This window comes from Rissa tridactyla, chromosome 6, assembly GCF_028500815.1.
Source record: "Rissa tridactyla isolate bRisTri1 chromosome 6, bRisTri1.patW.cur.20221130, whole genome shotgun sequence".
Lineage (NCBI taxonomy): Eukaryota > Metazoa > Chordata > Aves > Charadriiformes > Laridae > Rissa > Rissa tridactyla.
In genome coordinates this window covers 31,457,608-31,477,053 of record NC_071471.1, presented here as the reverse complement: position 1 = coordinate 31,477,053, position 19,446 = coordinate 31,457,608, and the positions used below count along the sequence as shown (strand labels likewise).

At 48.2% G+C, this 19,446-nt stretch overlaps 2 protein-coding genes across 14 annotated transcripts in view; one reads left to right on the top strand and one right to left on the bottom strand.

The window, feature by feature from the left end:
• MED12L (mediator complex subunit 12L) overlaps positions 1–19,446 on the bottom strand; it is a 195,811-nt gene that overhangs the window by 150,956 nt on the left and 25,409 nt on the right. For 11 of the 12 annotated variants that reach the window (XM_054205121.1, XM_054205125.1, XM_054205127.1 and 8 more), the window contains exon 1: positions 1,800–1,978. The exons of the other annotated variant lie outside the window; for it this stretch is intronic. In XM_054205121.1, coding sequence (XP_054061096.1) covers positions 1,800–1,898 — 99 coding nt within the window. In that variant the 5' untranslated portion in view covers positions 1,899–1,978. Of the gene's footprint in view, positions 1–1,799; positions 1,979–19,446 lie in introns of those variants that run through there. 12 annotated transcript variants of the gene reach the window in all.
• Positions 8,939–18,041, top strand: CLRN1 (clarin 1). Of its 2 annotated transcripts, none has more exons than XM_054205144.1 (3): positions 8,939–9,191; positions 16,633–16,805; positions 17,775–18,041. In XM_054205144.1, the coding sequence occupies exons 1-3, from the start codon at positions 8,939–8,941 to the stop codon at positions 18,039–18,041; spliced, it is 693 nt and encodes a 230-aa protein (XP_054061119.1). The 2 variants fall into 2 exon arrangements, with proteins under 2 accessions (XP_054061119.1, XP_054061120.1); XM_054205145.1 differs by having other exon boundaries at positions 16,633–16,812; positions 17,854–18,041.

Below are 19,446 nucleotides of genomic sequence, written 5' to 3'. Positions count from 1 at the left end.
CACACCGACGCCACCCACACGCACCTGGAATAAAGACTTTCCCCAAGCCACATTTCAATCAATTACATTATGGCGAATAACAATGAGCCTGGTGCAGTTATTTTCTACTTACTAATGCACCCATGTAACATATTTTAAATATTAACCATCTGGGCACTTGCCACTTCCATTCTTATTGTAACGGGCTGCATATTTATAAATGTGTCTGTAAGAATCAATCCACCACCTGACTAAAAATATGCAACAGTCCAGAGCTAAAAATTCATCTCCATACATTGTCATAGCTGAGTTCAGATGCAGTTCTGCATGCCTGGTCACAATCACACACAAAAAACACACACTAGAGAAATATTTCTAGGTACCGTAACCACCAAGTCCGTAAGTATGATGAGTACGGCATAAGGGTGAAAAGACAGAAAGATGCCAGAGGTCAAAAAATTGAGCTATTTCTCAAAGGATTAGTGATGGACTTGAATACACATCTTTTATTGCATGTTGTCCAAGCCTTTCTCAACCAGCACTGACCAACAGTCACACTCTGATGAGCACTCGCCAGCCTATGTGAACCAGATGATAATGCTCATACACAGCTAATAAATTACTCTTAATTAGTGTCCTTTTTGGAAGCCTCACAAGACGAGAACTGACCAGGAAAGAGAGCACAGCATGAAGAATGCCGTATGGCTGCCCTGCTGTACTTGCTCAATTTAACTGGAGTTCATCTTCTAGACACGTCAGACTGATGACTTCCACAAGTGCCGATTCACCGGGACGTAAGACAGCCGGGACCACCAGAAGAGGACATCCCAAACCAGCCACATGAGAGGCAGGGGTATCTGGCACACACGGTTTCATGTACAAATCACAACCCAGCACAGGAGGCAAATCTCAGAGAGACCCGTTGACTTTGCTAGGAGACATCCCAGTCACATAACCCAACTAGAGGCTTCTTCCACTCACCTCTGGAAGGCTGGCAGCCTGGAATCAAGACTGGGAAGCCAGGCTGGGAAGAGCCTACAACCCACACCGTTGCTTTGCTGGATGTGCCAGCCATGTCACAGCACCCACGCAAACTACACAGTCAGCCCCAGCACTGACCGACGGCAGGTCTCCGTGGGTTTGGTTGTGCTACCCAGGAGTAGGGTAGCCACAACCTGATGCAAGAGTACAAGCTACAGCCCCGCTCAACCCTGCCCTCTGTGTTTGACCTCCAAAAACCCTCCAGCCCTTTCATTCCTCCAACCACACGTCCCTGCTGTCAGGTCAGGAACACGGGTGGGCAGCTCAGCAGGCCCATGCTCGCCCCAGCCAGTGGCACCTCTCACCCTCTGGGAGCCCCTCACAGGCCGGGGGTGCCCCTCAAGGGTCTGTGTCCCTCATGGCCAGGGGTGCCCCTCAAGGGTCTGCGCCCCTCATGGCAGATGGCCGTACCCCTCACGGGTCCGTGGCCCTCACGGCAGATGGCTGTGTCCCTAACGGGGTCCCCCCCTCACGGCAGGTGGCCCGGCTGGCAGCCCGGCCCCTCTGCCCTCACCGCCGCCCCGCAGGGCGAGCCCAGGTGCCGGCCGGGCCGCAGGGAGGGCGCCGAGGCCGAGGTAGCGGTGAGCGGGACCGCCACCCCCGCCTCGCCGCAGAAAATGCAAGTCAGCGGGCGGCTCCGCGGCCGCCCGGCGCCGCTCAAAAGTTTCGGGGGAGGCGCCGGGCCGGGAGGCGAGGGCGGCGGCCCGCCGCGGGCGGGGGGCGGGCGCGGGGCTGGCGGCCGGGCCCCGGGGCGGCGGGCGCGGCGCGGCCGGTCTCACCTCCTTCTGGCGCGGGTCCTGCGGGTAGACGTCGGGCGGCCCCAGGCGCGGCCGCTTGAGCGGTCTGTGCTCATAGCTGAGGAGCCCGAAGGCGGCCATGATCGCTCATGTTCGCCGGCGCGGCGGGCGGGCGCTGGAGCGGGCTCCGAGCGCCAGGGAGCAGCACTCGGCGGCTCGCCCCCCGCCTCACCCCCGCCGCGCCGGGGGCGGGCTGCGCGCCGCGGCGGCGGACGGGCGCGGGGGGCGGCGGCGCGGCCCGGCCCGCCCCGCTCCTTCCCCCGGCAGGTGCCGGCTGGGACCGCCCGCAGCCCTCCCTGCCGGGGGCACGGCCGGGTACCCTACCCCTGCACCGCAACGGGGCGATGGTGGGGCCGAGCGCCGCGCCGGGGACTCCCGAGATGCCCCCGAGGGAGGGCGAGGAGGGGCCGGGGCGCGGGAAGGCAGCGCTGCCCGGCCGGCCGGCCTGGCGGGGGACAGCCCTGCGGGGGGAGCGGAGCGGCCGGCCGCGCTCCCTCCAGCCACGGGGACGCGGCACCCGCGCGTTGACCCCATCGCCCGTTCCCATTTTTAATTGCGTTCATTTGAGCGGATAAATAATTGACTCGGAGAAACAGCCGCCCGCCGCGGAGGAGGCCGGTCCGCCCACCCTCTGGCCGTCCCCCCGCCCGGCTCCGCTCCGGGGGCACCGGCGGTCTCTCGTCTCCCCAGGAGGAGCGCTCGGCCCCCCTGGTACAGGCTGCCCTGCGTAGCCAGCCGCGGTGGAGGAGGGTGCAGCAAAGCGCCCCCCCCACACCATCTTCCACCCGCCCTTCTCCCCTCGCCCTGCCCCAGCCAGCCCTCGGTGGCCCTTGGGCGAGCCGCTGGGGCCACCTCCGGCCGGCTGCGGCTCCCGAGGCAGGGCGGGGGGGGGGACGCGTTGCTCCGCCGCCCCCTCGAGGATGCTCCCGGGGTCTGGGGGCCACTCGGTACCACCCAAGGGGATACCCCGATCCCCCCAGATCAGCCAAGCCGGACGGGAAACGGGGTGTGGAAACGAGGTGCGGCTTCTGATTAATGAATCTCCAGAACAAAAGTAGCAAAGCAGTAAAGCTCCAGGGCTCCCCCTCTTTCCAGCGTGCAGGTGGGTGTCCCGTGCTTATCTGCCTTCCTGAACCGGGGCTGCAGTCCCCATCACAGCCTGTAATTGGCGTCCTGCTGTGCAGAACACGTTCCCCTCTCGGTATAGGTGCCATCTCCTTAGGTAGTGGCGTGGCAGGTGCATCCCTGTGTCAGCATTACGGTAAGCAAGCATGAAAACTTTTCTCCCCGCCCCCGCCTTTCTACCCGTTATTTGTGCCAGATCCTGTCCTTGTGCTACATCTCCGGGACAGTACAAACACGAAGTACTTTGGAAATACAAGATTAAACAGTGGGTTGCAAACAAGTCCAAATAAAATTAACACCAGTGCTCTACAAATGAGCTTATGTTCAAAATTAGTATGGACAAGAACAGGAACTAGAGGCAAATCACATTTCTCTCTAAGCAATTATCTAATCAAACCACAGATCACTTAAAAGCTGAGGCTGAACTAGGCGGTAACAATAAGGTAGGATAGTAATGCTCTACACTGTCTCGTATTTGTTAAAACATCTTCTGTTTAAATCTTTCTCACTTTTGGTTACTGAATTATTTTCCATGCATCTGCTGTGGTGTTCACCAAAGGTAAGGCTCAACAAGTCTGAGACCTTCAAACTTTAACATCTAGCTCTGAGATGCCTTCTTTGACAGGTTTATCAGACTTCCTATATGATCCAAGGGCATGCTCCAAGGACCAGGGGCATTTGTCATCTCTTTTCCTTCACTCCATCAGGGGATAATAACGCTTCAGAGCTTTTCATAAGTTACACTGGCACACTAGATCAGTGTTGTGATCCCTGGCTTCAGGAAGATTAATATCATGCATATTTAAGATAATATCATCACATTTTATTCCTGAGACTTTATCAAACACATCTTGGTGTATTTAAACACACAGATCTTTTGGTGCTTTTTGTCACACAGAATGGTCTGACAATCTCATCGTGGCACTCGCTGTTCTGTGTTGATTTGCCTGGATTTTACAGCACCTCTGTAGTGCGAGTGTCCCGGCAGAGACTGGCCCCAAGTCCATAGATCAGGGTTACAAATCTGGCTACAGATTTGCCCTATCCACTGCTCCAGTCCTCACTCCAGTCACTGGTGTTTGGGAAGTCCTGGTTCAAATCTAGGGATTTTTTAAACCCTCAAGTCTGCAAACATTCTGATCTGGAGTTTTAGTTTGTTTTTCTCCAGAAACACTGCCAGGGGAGATGGGTATGGTTGAGCTGTCTCTGTTCAGAGGGTAACATGTATTTCATGTCACCTTTAGTTAAGCGAGTAGTGCCTTAAGCCACCACTTTAGTATGGGAATTTGAGGAATAAGCTCTGAATAAGGAAGAATGGTAAACACCAGTTCATAGTATGGGGTTTTTATCATTGTGACTAAATTCTTGTCATTTGCTATGACTTTGCTGACACTAGTTAAAAATAGAGGGTAACTTATGAAAATATTGCATTAATTATTGGTTATATGCTTTCTTCAAGGACATCTCTTGCTTTTAACATTTGCAGGTCTATTCAGTTCTTGTGTTAGTGAGGCACAAATGGCACCATTTCTCTGGACTGCAGCTGACTCCAGCCAACAAGCAAACTTCCCTCAGGTGTTTCTGCTAAAATGCACGTCACTATGGGTCCTCATCACTGCTGGTGTTTTCATCCTGAACGTACAACTAAGGATGGCCTTTCTGGAAAATTGATATCAACTCTACAGGAGTTGTGACATGGTGGAAAAGAGCAGAATACAATGAGCATCAGTTCTACATATATCGTGAGTCGTTACATGACTGTGGATATACAGCAGTTTTCATCCATAAAAGTTATAAAATCCAAATCTCTTACAAAACTTGGTGTCAGTTTTCGAGGTCCTAAAATCTTTTTCCACTCTATCCTTACCATAGGATAAATTTAATCAATAAAATGAAGAATAAAGTGCGTGTTTGATTGCAGCGATTACCAAAGATCACGTTAGGGCAGGAGATTTCAATCTCTGTGGGCAGTGGTATGCTATTACTGCTTTCCAGCTTCATGTACACAAGCCACTGCTCTTCATCTATCTATACCTCACATTGTGTGTTTACTCTGAAATATCATAAACTGGGGTTTAGGCATCTATGGGAGAAAAAAGGAGATGGTTCTTTTCTATCCTCACTTAATGGGCATTTGCTCTCATCAAAAGTATCTAGTTCAGTGTATTTTTCATGGTGGTTGTTCACCTCATGCACTGTTGACCTGCATAGGTTGCTAAAAGCAGAGTCAGTGAACCAAAATCATAGAATCACAGAATTTTCTAGGTTGGAAGGGACCTTTCAGATCATCTAGTCCAACCATCAACCTAACTCTGACAAAAACCATCACTAAACCATATCTTTAAGCACTATGTCTACCTGTCTTTTAAATATCTCCAGGGATGGTACCTCACCTCAACCACTTCCCTGGGAAGCCTGTTCCGATGCTTAATAACCCTTTCAGTGTAAAAATTTTTCTTAATACTCAGTCTAAACCTCCCCTGAATGGCACATGATGCTGCTTGCTCTGGGCAGTGACTGAAGGAAGAGCCCAAGCACCCGCAGCTGTGACCGAAGTCGCATGGATGGCAGCATTTTATACATCACCACTGGTCCTCACACAACATCATGTTATACTACAGTGACAAGAGAGATTAATGAGTTAATCGTCATACAACACTCCAGTGACTTGGGCTGAGAAGTATTATAGTCTATTTCTTTAAATTTAGGGGGGTTTTAAAAACTTAGCGGTTGAGAGAAAATTTGAGGAGAAAGTGCACCAATGACAATTTAAAATGAGCCCTTTTCAGGAACAGCTACACAGGAGCACATAACACCATGTTAAACAGGAAGGAAGAGTACCGAGCTCTCTATAAGGTAATGGCACAGGTGGAAAAGCCTCCTGAGACCGTCATCGTGCCACTGTATGAGTATGGCATAAGAGACGAGCCCCCTGTATATCTCAGTATCCAGTCAAGATTGTCTAATAATATAGCCTCGCCCTGACTTTTTTTTATAAGCTAAACAACGATAGCAGTCTTTCCTTTATCTTTTTTCATCATGTGCAGGCCTGAAGGGAGAAAGGGGTATTTAGGGGAACAGGAACGAAAACATTCCATCAGCAATCTGCTCACAGAAAAGCTGGGAGCAAAACGCAGGACTAAGAGAAGGAGCAGCAACTGGCCAGGGTTCGGGGAGACGTCCTGGGGTGCAGCTTTGCTCTGCAGGGACACGGGACAAAGGAGCTGAACCTGATGCAGGGCAGAAGGCGGGGAGGAGCAGCATCCCTCCTCGCCAAGGGCAAAGCCCCGAGCAGCCAGCACACAGGAGAGGGGCTATGGCAGTGCTGGGGACAACCGGAGCCACCAGAGCCTGAGCCAGTGCGGAGAAGGGCACCCATTTCCAATATTACAGGGAAAAACAGCAGCAGATTTCATAGCACCTTGGACATATAAGGTGGGAGAAGGGACTTGAGCAAGATGAATAAGCTGAAGAGGAAGGCTCTTCTCCGGTGAATGGGATGGGACTATCAGGCAAGACCAGAGACGGCAACAGGCTGTGAACCGGTCTGTGGTGCTGCGTGATGTGTTACTCCCAAAACGAGCATCCAGGTGCTCGGGCCAGGAATTACCATCCTTTACCTCTGTAACACCCAGTCACAGCAGTGGCTTTGCCATATTCTTTGGTTGCTTCTATTTGGATTTTAAGCTCAGCCTTGAACAGTGACTCACCTAAGTCTTACTTCTAGTGTGATATTACCAGAAAGTGGGGAATCTGCTGCTTCCGAGGGAAGAAACGAATGTTTGATTCCCTTTTTATCTTGTGCTTTGGTGCATCTTCTTTGCTCTTGTCATACATTCAAAGCAATAATCATAGTGGTGGAGCACACAGCATTTGCAGTAAAATATTTTCTGTGATCATCAGGTACCTCAGCTTCACTTTTTCAGTTAATTATCTGAGGGAAAAACTAACCCATTATTTGCTTCACATGCTCTAGAAGAGGGAAGATGTTACAAAAACCTGTCAAAAAGTTCATTGTAGGAGACCTCCTTTTCTATAACTGCCTTTCTTTAACATCAGGGAGCATGGGCTTCTTTCCCTATGCTTGTTGGATAAACACAGTACCCCAGATACCAGGAAATATTATTTTTACAGTCCAGAAAGCAACAAAATATGTTACTGTGCAAACATGAACAGACCCTGTCAAATGCCTCCTTAGTGTTCGTTGCAGAATTCACAGTTGGAGTTAGAAAGGGACTCGTGCTGCCCCTCAAAGCCCATATTAACTGAATTGTTTTCAAACAAATGCAGCCAGGATCCATAGCTGATAATGGATGTTCCAAGAAAAACTTACTCCAGGGCAAACTCCAGGACAGTTTTCCTCTGTGATTTCCAGCTTGCCTGTGCACAGTGTTATCTCCAGCCCCATCTCATCTCCACTATCTTCACACCACCGGACCCTGCCTGGCCCATCGCAAGGCACAGGCGAGTGCTGCGGGGCAAAGGCCCCTCGGTGCTGGCTGCTCCTGGGTCACCACCGCCGCTTTTCTGAGGCATTCTGAAACGCCTTGGCTCATTCAGAAGACTACGGAATTTTCCGTGGCATAAACTACTGCTCCACGTGGAAAGGCTGTCAGAAAGCTAACTCTTGAAAAGAGCAGTCACCAAACCAGATAAATGCAATAATTTTTCTTCCCCCCATCAAATTCTTCCTAGGACATAGTCACTTTTATATGCATATGTTCAAGTCTGTTGCTTTCACTGCTATTGTGCTGGTGATGATCATACTAAAATATTACAGTCCCTCTTCAGGGAACCATAAATGCATTCTGCTTAAGTAAAGTATTCAAAACCATCTTTAAAAATAAGCATTTCCCCAAACGCGTATGTATTGAGCACTGTGTGCAGTGCAAGCTCAGTGGTAACGGACCCCAGTGATACAGCAGTGTGCCATCTTTTGGTTACATATGATGATCACAGCACGAACTACAGCTCTATTTAAGCAAAAAAATCATTTGTCTGTACACAGCCTTGCTTCAGTTTAATTCCAAAGCTGTCTTAAAATATATGTAGCTAAACCAGACTCAGTCTTTAAGCCTAACTGATATGATACTCTTAAACCGCCTGAAAAGTATTCCTGCAATTAACATCCAGTTAACAAACGACCCAGCCTTGAGCAGACTGAGTCTTCTGTAAACAAGAGAAAATTTGTGTATATTTGAAACCTGAACCGAAACGTTTGTCTGAGCATCCCACACACTGCAGCCAAAACAATACAATATATAAACGGACACGCTGCCCTTCTCAGGGAACACCTTGGCAGGGAAAAGTAGGTGCCCAAATGCAACCGAATACTGCGGAGGGGCCTCCTGGCTTGGCAGGGAAGCTGTGCGTTACCTGTGCCATTGCACTAGGAACAACACACGAAAAAAAAAACCCAACCCAAAATATAGACACACACACACACCCCCCAACAACAACAAAAAAAAAGGTGAGCAGCTCAGCATTGCTAGCTTTAGAGGAAAACCTGGCAAAATAGAACTCCCTGAAAACTTCCTTTTTGAAGAGCAGATAATTGGAGGCAGTAGCCAAGCCTGTCTCCGAAACCCCCCATTCACCCAGTCAGACGGGGGGCTGGGAAGAGCGGAGCACTCATCAAATTACAGAGAGGCTCCTTCTGTCATCTTAAACCCTTGTTATCAAGTGACACAGAGGATGCACTGAAACACTCTTCAAACTGCTCTATTTTCCAGCTTATTTGAACGCATCAGCGTGCGAGCTGGAGCTGTGCAGAAGGGGACGGGTAAGAAATAAACCTTTACAGCATCTTTCAGAGACAGTGTGCCTGGTGAAGGTCGCTGCTGCTGAAGGTCCCTTGGGAGAGGGCTCCCACTGCCAGCCGGGCTGGCTGGGCGCCCGAGGCTCTGCCTGGGCATCGCTCCTGCTTGCCCTGCTGATGAAGACCTTGTCGCTGCCTCGCTGAAAGCTGCGTCCCCTTAGAGGGCTTTGATGCCACCATGCCAGCTCAGCAGAAGAAAATTATCTTTTGCATCGCCGGGGTGCTGAGCTTTGCCTGTGCGCTGGGGACGGCGGCAGCCATCGGCACGCAGCTGTGGGTTAAGGGGACGATACTCTGCAAGACGGGAGCCCTGCTCGTCAACGCCACCGGCCAGGAGCTGGAGAAGTTTATTGGCAAAATCCAGTATGGTCTTTTCTACGGCGAGCGCGTGAGACAGTGCGGGCTCGGGGGGAGACCTTTCCAGTTTTCATGTGAGTAACAATGGCATTTGAATTATTTAGCACTGCACTGCTGACGGCGAGGGGAGCCGAGATATTGCTGCCCCAGCCTCCCCTTGTCACAGACAGAGCCTAACAAGCACGAAATATTCTAAAGCAAGTGCTCCCATTACGGTGTTCTGGTCTTCAGGTTCAAATGACTTTTCTTTTCAGGCTAACATTTTCAACAATCTATATTTCCATGACGCAGATACCTACATTTCAAAACATTTATACTATTTCTTAAAAAAAAAAAAAAAAAGAATATTTTTGTTTTTCAATTAATTTCTGGCATCTTCCTCTGTGTGTGTGCGCGACAACGTTATGTCCTCCGTTCCATCGTGAAAGAATGAACTAAACTAGCAGAAATCTCATGAAAGGACCGGGGCGTAGATACATTTGGCTGCTGTTGAGAAACAAAGCAGACAAAAAGTTAGCAACCTGCTGCATTAATGGGAAAAGCAGCTGGTTGATGGTAGCTGACGCTCAGTCGGTTGATCTACAAATGGAACTTGGTATCTGACATCCAGAATTTTATCAAAGGCTGTTAGCAATGGTTTTGCTTTACATGTAATATTCATAACCTATTTATCTTCAAGGATAAGAAGATCAATAAAATGATCAAGTGAACGCACAGTTTGTATATAGCAGCACATTAAACAGATAATAACAAACAGCCATTTGTTATATGTACAATATGCCACCCGAAGTTATTACAAAACACAGTTGAGAAGCATTCTGCTAAAACAGCACTGGGAAATTGCTTACACGAGTCATTTAAGGCAAGGCAAGGTTAGCAGATTAGGTATCAGAAATTATTTACTACATAACATATTTCCAAAGTGGTAGACCAAGTTCATTTAATATAATATTAATATTTGCCATCTCTAATTAAATTCCATCACTAGTCTATCTATATAGCTCGGTTGCTTTGTTTGCCGCCACAGCGTGCAGATATTCCACCCTGCCCATTATAGGCTGGGGTGAATTTCCAGAGGGGGCTACTAAATCCCAGGGAAGTCACTTGCTGCTGTAGGTGACATCGTTACGAGCCACAGCTGACAAAGGCGCTGGCGATCAGCAGGGCTGTGGCTGACATTTGTCCGGGTTCATTACAGCGACGGAGCTGTGAAGCACAGAAAAGCTCTGTAGAACGAGGGCAAGATGCAGCGGGACTAAACCCAGCCATGACAGCCAGCCCCCACGCCAGAGACAGACCCTTCACTTCTGTTTCTAATCCTTTTCTTTTGACATATTTGTTACTTAGATACTTTTAAACTATTTCATTGGTGTCCCTTGCGTTCAGGCTCCCACCCGTACATTTCATCTTGTTATGGCTGAAATATTTTAATATACTGCTAGTGTGATTGTAGCAATAGCTACAAAGGAATTTTAATTTTGTGGGCGGTGTGAATTAATATTACAGGTACAAGACAGAATACAAATACACAGCTCGTTTGTGATGATTTAATAATATCAATCATCACATATTTTTATGTGTCTCACAACGCTACACCTAGGTAAGCTCTGGGTCTATGCAAGTACTGCAGAGCATTTTCAACCAGAAGTACTCCAGGGTTAATGGAGTTTGCTCTCACTATGGCCATACACTTCCTACCCAGGTTCTCAAGAATCTCACATAACCAACCTTTCCTATCCAAATGTTTACCAAACTTTCCTTCATAAGTGTTATTTCAATGGAGCACATAAACACAATGTAACCAAAGAACACAAATAATACCATGTCAAGTTTTTATTTAGTCCCAGCTAAGCAACCCACTTCGGAATGATCAAAAAACCAAAACCTGAGTGTTCGTATAGAACTGCAGAATCCTACTGCACGGGACAATATTAGAAATTAATCTTTTTAATATGAGTGCCTAAGGTACACATTCAAAAAACTCCAAGGCTTTCAGGAAGGAAGAAAACATTGAAAAAGTAATTCACTCAACGTCAGTAAATATCACTGGTCTCATTTTCAGGCAGAGAAAATGAGCTTTGAAGCATGTGCTTCAATGCCTGTTCCCAGGACCTGAAATCTAGGCTGGATTTAATCTTATGCCTAAGACTCCTCAGGTCAGAAGGAATTGCTGACGTGCCCGGGATGGAGCAGCATCCCTCGTTTCCCTCTACCCGCTGTCCTGCCCTTCGGGCACCGGCTGCAGCCGAGCTCGCAGGGCTGACGCACGGGGTCAGAAACGCAACCCCAGAGCCTTCACCCACCCAACACCCAAGCCAAGCTGCCTATTAGAGCATTCTTTTACCTTTTACTCTCCTTTCATACAAGCCGAGCATTCATTGTGAAATACTTCACTAGGTCTCACTCGTAATATTGCACATCCACTGTAAGTCTTATTTACCTGCGCTGGCATCCATTATATGGCACTTTGAAAAGATAACACTACAAGGTGATCTTTGGCACTGCGTATACCTGAAGTGTAGCCCAGTCACAGTCTAAATAGCTTCCCAAGCCCAGTTGTACAGATCACGGCAATCCTCAGGGCAGGCTTTGCCTCCCTGAGCTCTCACTGACAGCTGCTGGTGGCAGCATTGATGTCCTCCATAGAAATTGCTCTCAAATCATCTTTTATTTGAATTAAAAAGCAAACACAACACTTCCTTTAACAGGATTTATGTCTAGGAAAAATGGTTGGGTGCCTTCACAGAATGGTAGGGGTTGGAAGGGACCCCTGGAGATCATCTAGTCCAACCCCCCTGCCAGAGCAGGGTCACCCAGAGCAGGTTGCTCAGGAACGCATCCAGGCGGGTTTGGAATGTCTCCAGAGACAGAGACTCCACCACCTCTCTGGGCAGCCTGTGCCAGTGCTCTGCCACCCTCAGGGTAAAGAAGTTCCTCCTCATGTTTAGGTGGAACTTCCTATGTTCAAGTTTGTGCCTGTTACCGGGCACCACTGAAAAGAGCCTGGCCCCATCCTCCTGACACCCACCCTTTAAGTATTTGTAAATGTTGATAAGATCCCCCCCTCAGCCGTCTTTTTTCCAGACTGAAGAGACCCAAGTCCCTCAGCCTTTCTTCATAAGAGAGATGTTCCAGTCCCCTCATCATCTTCGTAACCCTCTGCTGTCCCCTCTGCAGCAGTTCCCTGTCCTTCTTGAACCGGGGAGCCCAGGACTGGACACAGTACTCCAGATGCAGCCTCACCAAGGCAGAATAGAGGGGGAGGCTTAGCAAAATATACCTCTACTAGAAGCGGTCACTTCATGAAGGGGCTGGTTCACGTTCTCTGGGGCTGCAGCAGACCCGTCCCATCCGAGTCAGAGCTCTCGGGAATTCACTGGGAGCCTCCCGGGAAGCAGGATAACCATATAAAATATACACATCCATAGCCTAATGCACTGAAGTGCACTTTAGCACGTCTGAGAAGAAAAGGCATGGAAAATAGGCTAAATGATTTAGTTCTATGTTTGTTCCCATTAAGTGCTCCCCTCTGACCACTACCTCTCTTTTAATTGTAAAATGAATTTGCTCTGCCAGCAAACCCGGTTGGGCTGGGGAAAGCCTTCTGCCTCATTTGTTCTTGCTGATTCTCATCAGTTTCTGGGTCAGCAGTTCATTTTCTAAAGGTCGCCGGCATGCATACCTAACACACAATTTCATTCATTACAATGAAGGAATGTTTTCCTTTCAAGACAACATAGCTGCTGGAATTAATTTTTCCTGATATGTCACATATAAAATTTTAATGACATAAACCACTACTATAAATGCAGGCGCCAAGGGAAAGATTCAATACAATGCAGTAATATGTTTTCTTAAAACAAGCAATACAAAAATGTATTATTAAAGACACAGTTTCGTATGTTCTCCCAAAAGATCAGGTAGCGTTGCAAGAACTAACGCTATTCCTTGTTCAAGTTCCGCACGGGTAGGGACTCCTCAGCCTTTTCCCCGGCTAGCCTGAATGGTACAACAGCAAAATTGTACTTTATACCACACTAACAGCATGAGTGCTTCTTATGCTGGTAAATACATGAAATATGTAATATAAAGTCCAATAAACACAAGGTCTAGTTTCCAAAACATGCTTTGTGTTTTACTAGGATGATAGAAGGAATTGAAGCATCAGTGGCACGACTGGACAAGAAGCAGCCATCAGCAGAAGTAACCTTTTATGCATGCAAATTCTTCCTTTAGGTGAATAGGTACATTTTGCAAAGGGGTAGGTTTGCCGTGTGAGGCACTTGCCCAAGCCGAGACGGCAACCAGTTGTGTTCCTGGCCTGGACCTGGCCTCCACGAGCCCCCTGCGCGCGGGCAGCACCGCGGAGGGTGGGCACAGGGCTTCCTCCACGTGCCTGGTGAGGGTCCCAGGGCCACGGCTCCCTCTCTGCTCCCAGCCAGCCATCAACACCACGAAAGGCGATATTTATTTAACATAGCTTCAAGAATAGCTTGCAAACATTTGCTTCCTTAATTTCCCTTTCATTTTGTCGGGGAGATAAATTGACTTGACACCACATTACCTGCTTCTCTGTGTTTACTGCATGGCAAGCTGCAGAACTGTTTGCTGATAAACACTTTACAAGGTAGAGTAATTTATGGAGGCTTTTTTACTCTCTGCACGTTACAGCTGCAGCGAGGCAGCGCCGAGGCGTTATTACCCCCGCTTTAATCGTGCCCCTGTGGATCAGGAGCAGTTAAGTGTGTTTGATGATTCCTTCTAAAATACACGTTGTTGCCAAACAAACATGAATGATTAAAAATTATTCTCTCGTACCAAGTCTGATTGACTATCCCCTCGTGCCCTAGCTAAGCAGGATCACAGTTTGAAGTAGTAGCTAAAAAGCTGCATAAAAATATTTAAAATAAAGTATTCCTAAAGCCTTGCACATGCAGTCACACCAGCCGTTCCAGGGCTGGAACTCAGCACAGCCTTCAGCCCGTCGGGCAGCGCTTCGTCAGGCAGCGGTCATTAACAAAGTGCAAAAGTGGACATGCCATTCAGCTGCCGCTTCCCACCGTGGCGGTCCCGACCTGCTCCCCGGGCCCTGGGAGCGCCTGGCACAAGCGATGGAATGGCAAAGGCAGCTGATGCGAAAGTTTCCAGCTTTTGGAAACCTAAAATTCTACAGCATCTGGTGAAAGCGTTCCATTAAGTGCGTAACACAGGCAGTACCGGCACTTCCCAAACAGCCGCCTCCTTACGCTCCACTCCCCGGAGCAAAGCTCTGCCGCAAACACCCGGCATTTCTCCCACCGGCAGGATGAGAGCAGCAGGGCACGGGGCAGCACCTGCCTGCCCAGCTGCACCCTCCTTTTGTGTCTTGTCTCATTTTAGCCTGGTACCACACTTTGTCGTTGTAAGATTTCTCCATTTCCTCTCATTGATTTATCATCTTCCCTTTTTGCCTTCGGGGTTCCAAACAGAAAACGTTCCACAAGTGTTTTTACTTGGGGAAATACAAGGGACAAAATTTTGATCATACAAAATCTGCTTATTCTTTCAAAATCTCACTCAGAGAGTTTGTTGCAAATAACTCTGATGTAACTTTTATTAATTTCTCCCTCTTTAATAGCGTATTTCATTTTTAAAATAATTTAAGAGTTTAATGTATGTACAGAAATATATCCCTTTTCTATTTTTAAGGATTTTTATCAAAATACCAACTTTTTTTTCTCTTTTCTAGAAATAGAAAAATGCCAAAGGATAGGAGGTAAGAAACCCCCCATCCTTTTAGGGGTCTATATGTCTCCTTGGCAATTACTGTTAGCAGATTTTCACAGGGAGTCTCTGTACTATGAACAACTTCACATGTTATCTTCCCCAGATATCGTATGCTCCCGGCGCCCTGAACGTCTCCCAGCAACACGCCGTGCACAACACAATTAACCTGCCAGTATGTCAGCACCGCCGCTTCACTAAGGATTTCCTGCTCTTTGTAATAAAATACGGACCTTTTATAGATTTATTGCTTAAGGTTTTCAGAAAAAAAAAAAAAAAAAAAACACGCACATATTTTTAGCCAAAATTCTTTGGATAAAAACTTACCAAAACAGCACTGTGTATTTGTATAAATTGAAGCGGGGGAATCGCTGCTCTGAAATAGGGAATCAGCATCCCTGCCTGCAGCAGCTCCCTGCTTCCCCAGCAGACAAAGCGGCCAGATCTTAACATCTGTGCGCTGGGGACACATCAGACCTACATAAATCACACACGCTACTGCAAACCAAACAAGAGACCCCCGAGGGACCCCTGCCCCCACGGGGGCTGCCCGGCCTCCTCCCTGCCCACGCACCCCCCCAGGGAGGGGGAGCCAGGAGAAGCATCCCTTGGGAAGGGGAGGTCCCTCACCCTGTCCCGGGTACCACAAGACACGCAACACACGCGGTGTGAATTCTGACACAGAGTCAGGAACTTCTCATCCTCACCTCCCCCTCCCCGCACCTGCGTTTTGGAAGAAAAAATAAATACAAGGCTCTACTGAACAGAACAGTCCAGTCTGAGAAACGTGTTTTGTAGGAGTTGCTGACCACTCCGGGCAGGGTTGGGTGTAAGAGCGACACAAATTAATTGCAACCAAGCCCAGAAGCTGATAAAGATCCAGGCAGGCAAATAAATCTCAATTCCATTCAGTGAATGTGCCAAGCAGGTATAATTTCATTTCCAATCTCGTGTCCCTCAGTGGGACCTCATGAGCACAAATGCAGAGAGTCTGTTTCTGGATTTACTGTCCCCCCCTCCAAAAGACACGAGTAGGTGGCCAGGCCTGAGGGATGCGAGATCAGACCCGTAACACAGGTGCTGTGAGCAGCCCTCCACGCCATCTGGCAGACCGGCGCAAGGTGGACCTGCCTCCCCAAACAGAGCTTCTGATTTTTTTCTAAGAATATGCTGTTCACGTTAAGGACCAGACACCACCTCGGTAGATGGTACACATGTTACCCTCCACCTTGCACCTGCATCCTCTGGTTTTTGAGGAATGAATAACCCCCAAAACCTCACACTGCCCTGAATAGCACCCGCAGGCGGAGAGGAGTTTGTTCCGCTTGACTACACACCGTGTGAGGGAGCAGCCGCCGAGGATGCTGATTCGGATCAGGTCCCCGGCATCTAAAGAGCCACAGGCAGGGTGCTGGGACCACGAGGGTGCTGTTCCACATCCCACACGGGGCACGGCCGGGGTGGGGGGAATAACACACATAGGGAAACATGCTCGGGAAGGGGAGGAGAGGCTTTCCCTGGAGCTGGTCTTTCTCTGCTGGCCAGACTACACTTCCAAGCATCACAAAATGCTTCTGCCTCCAAACATCCATGAAACCCTGTTTCTGGTTAATAACTTCATTTTCATCTTTGGTTGCATTTGTAAGAGCACAATTTAAAAGAATTATCACAAACCAGCAAAAAAGCCCTGGCCTGACTTCTAAAACAACTTTCCTAACGTGTGTAACGATGTTTTGTCTGTTTTCTTTTTAGTTTTTCCAGATTTGCTCAAAATTATCCCTGCAAGTATCCATGTTAGTGTCATTCTCTTCTGTACAGTACTGATCGTCTTTGCTCTGGTGGGAGCAGGTTTCTTCATGTTCAATGCTTTTGGCAGTCCTTACGAAACCCTGCACGGCCCCGTCGGGTTGTACCTCTGGAGCTTCATCGCCTGTAAGTGCCACCCACCCTGGGGCTAACGCCTCTCCGGGTTCGCTACTTGCGGTGACCAATTTATCGGCATAGGAGACCGTATTAAGGACCATGGCTGCATTGACTCTAAACCAGCAAAATAAAGCTAGGTGGAGAGGTCAACCTCAAAACGTGTTTTTTTCCATATTGGAGTTAAGAGATATACGTTGAAATCCTCCACAAGGGTGGGCAGTGGGGTGGGTACGGGCAGCTGCGACACCTCCAGCCTTTCTGTGTAAGCTGGCAGAAAAAAGGGGATGGTGCCCAGGAGCTCCAGGAACCTGGAGCTGGGGCCACACCCCAGAGGCACAGCACACAGTCAGAACCGGGAATCGCACCAGAGCGGGGATAGGGGGGAAAAAACCCAACCAAAAAAAAAAAAAAAAAAAGTCAGGGATGCAACCGCCCATATTCACCATGATGGGAGGCTTCCAGCCACGCAAGCGAGATCACCACTTACACCAGCAAGACTTTCTCAAGGAAGGGAGGAATTGAGAAATGGAAAGGGAGAGACTGACAACAACTTGCTGTAAAAGTGGTCCCAGAAAAAACTCTGCCAACAGGGATAACGGACTATCCCTGTCCCTCTGCCACTTACAGAGAAGGTAAAGCCCATTCTCCGTGTCGCTGCTTTGGCTGACAATAAGATTTACCATTACTTTACAAGGTATTACGTATTACAATCATAATTTAATAAAGGACTTAAGTACATATTTATCTTTAAACATGCGGACAGTTCAGTTATGTTCAATGGGACAATGAGCAGCTTAAAGCTGAAAAAGAACACAGATGGTTTGCCGGATCAGGGCACTAAAGCAGCAGTGCTAAATATTATGTGTCCTAAGCCAAATTCAATTAAAAAAGCTTACCAATTTCAATAGCCGTTGGCTGGGAGTCTAAAAATAATCCCTGTCAAAGCTAAATTACGGTGGCCATAACAACACTATCAATATGGCATTTGGTTGGGATGTACGCGGCACGGGCTTGCTGCAGGGATGATGAGCATCTCCCCCTCCGTTTCAGGTTCCTGTGGCTGCCTCATCATGATTCTCTTCTCTTCAGAAGTGAAAATCCACCACCTTTCAGAGAAAATTGCTAATTTCAAAGAGGGAAGTTTTACATTCAAGACTCACAGTGAACACTTCGCAAATTCATTCTGGATCATCCTGGTTTGCTCCCTGGTGCACTTCCTGAACGCCTTGCTAATATGATTTGCTGGATTTGAATTTCCCTTTTCAAAATCAAAAGATTCTGGGCCAATCACTGGAGCTGCTGACCTGATGTATTAGAATTCCGTAATTTCAAGCAAAGAGGTCCATCACTACTGCATTCAACTGCCACCAGGTGTACTAACTTATAAATGATTAGCTCTAAAGAAGTTAAAAAAAGTGAAGATTTCAAATAAACGTCGATATGGCATATGCAGTAAACAAGAGAAGACATGCTATTTGGTAATGTCTAGATCAAAATACCCTCTCTTCCTTGGGGTAAGACTTTATAAAGACATTTGCCTTTTTTTCCAGTAAGTTATTTGAAAAATAGCTAGTATGAAGAAAACTAGGAATATCAATAGCATTGAACTGGATCTGGGAAGTAAAATAAACGGATTGCAATAGAGGGACAGACTATCACCAGCACCTTTAGCCCTTGCGAAGGCAGCAGAGAACAAGGACACCCAGCAAACCTATACACATTAAACAAAAGAAAAAAAAAAGTAGGAGCTTTGCCCGTAACACACGCCCGGCTCCATCTCAGAAGCACAATGCTCAGACGGAACACAACGCTATAGCAAGCGTTTGCAGGACAAAACCCAGACACCTGAACCCATCACTAACACTTTAACCTTGCATCACATGCACAGCAATGTCATCATTTCCGTCCATAAAGCTCTCTTTTGGGTTTTTTTTGGTTTTAACAAACCAAACTGTAACTCTTTGACCCTGAAGTCCCAACAGCCCTCATTTCCTCATGCTACCACTGTAGCTGGGGGCTTCGTGATCTCGGTTAAAAGGCTGCAGGCAGCGGAGCGGGATGGAGAGGAGATGCAACACGCTCCCTCCTGCTTGCCCGAGGGAGGCAGCCTGGCTCGGTGCTGCTGAACAGCCCCTCTGCGCCACACCAAGGCAAAGAGCATTTCCCAGAGCAAAGTGACAGGAGTGAGACCAGGCACCCTTCACGTGGCACTGCAGCCTCCCAACGCCTCACGGCCAGAAGCATGAAGAACCCTGCCCAGAAAAGAGCCCTGCAAACTCGCTCTCATCAAACAATACAAATAAACAAAGTCAAACCTTTGGCAAAGGGCAGCAATGGAGTAACACCACAAACAGGCTTGCAAGGCATAGAATCACAGAACCGTAGAATGGTTAGAGTTGGAAAGGACCTTAAAGGCCATACAGTTCCAACCCCCTGCCATGGGCAGGGACACCTCCCACTAGACCAGGTTGCTCAAAGCCCCATCCAGCCTGGCCCTGAACACCTCCAGGGATGGGGCAGCCACAGCTTCTCTGGGCAACCTGGGCCAGTGTCTCACCACCCTCACAGTCAAGAAATTCTTCCTCATATCTCATATAAACCTCCCCTCTTTAGTTTAAAACTGTTCCCCCTTGTCCTCTGGCT

Coding starts and splice junctions, on each gene's coding strand:
- CLRN1 (XM_054205144.1), top strand. CDS start 8,939: ATGCCAGCTCAGCAGAAGAAAATTATCTTTTGCATCGCCGGGGTGCTG. Junction 9,192..16,632: donor GAGACCTTTCCAGTTTTCAT/GTGAGTAACAAT, acceptor TTTTCTTTTTAG/TTTTTCCAGATTTGCTCAAA. Junction 16,806..17,774: donor GGTTGTACCTCTGGAGCTTC/ATCGCCTGTAAG, acceptor CCATAACAACAC/TATCAATATGGCATTTGGTT.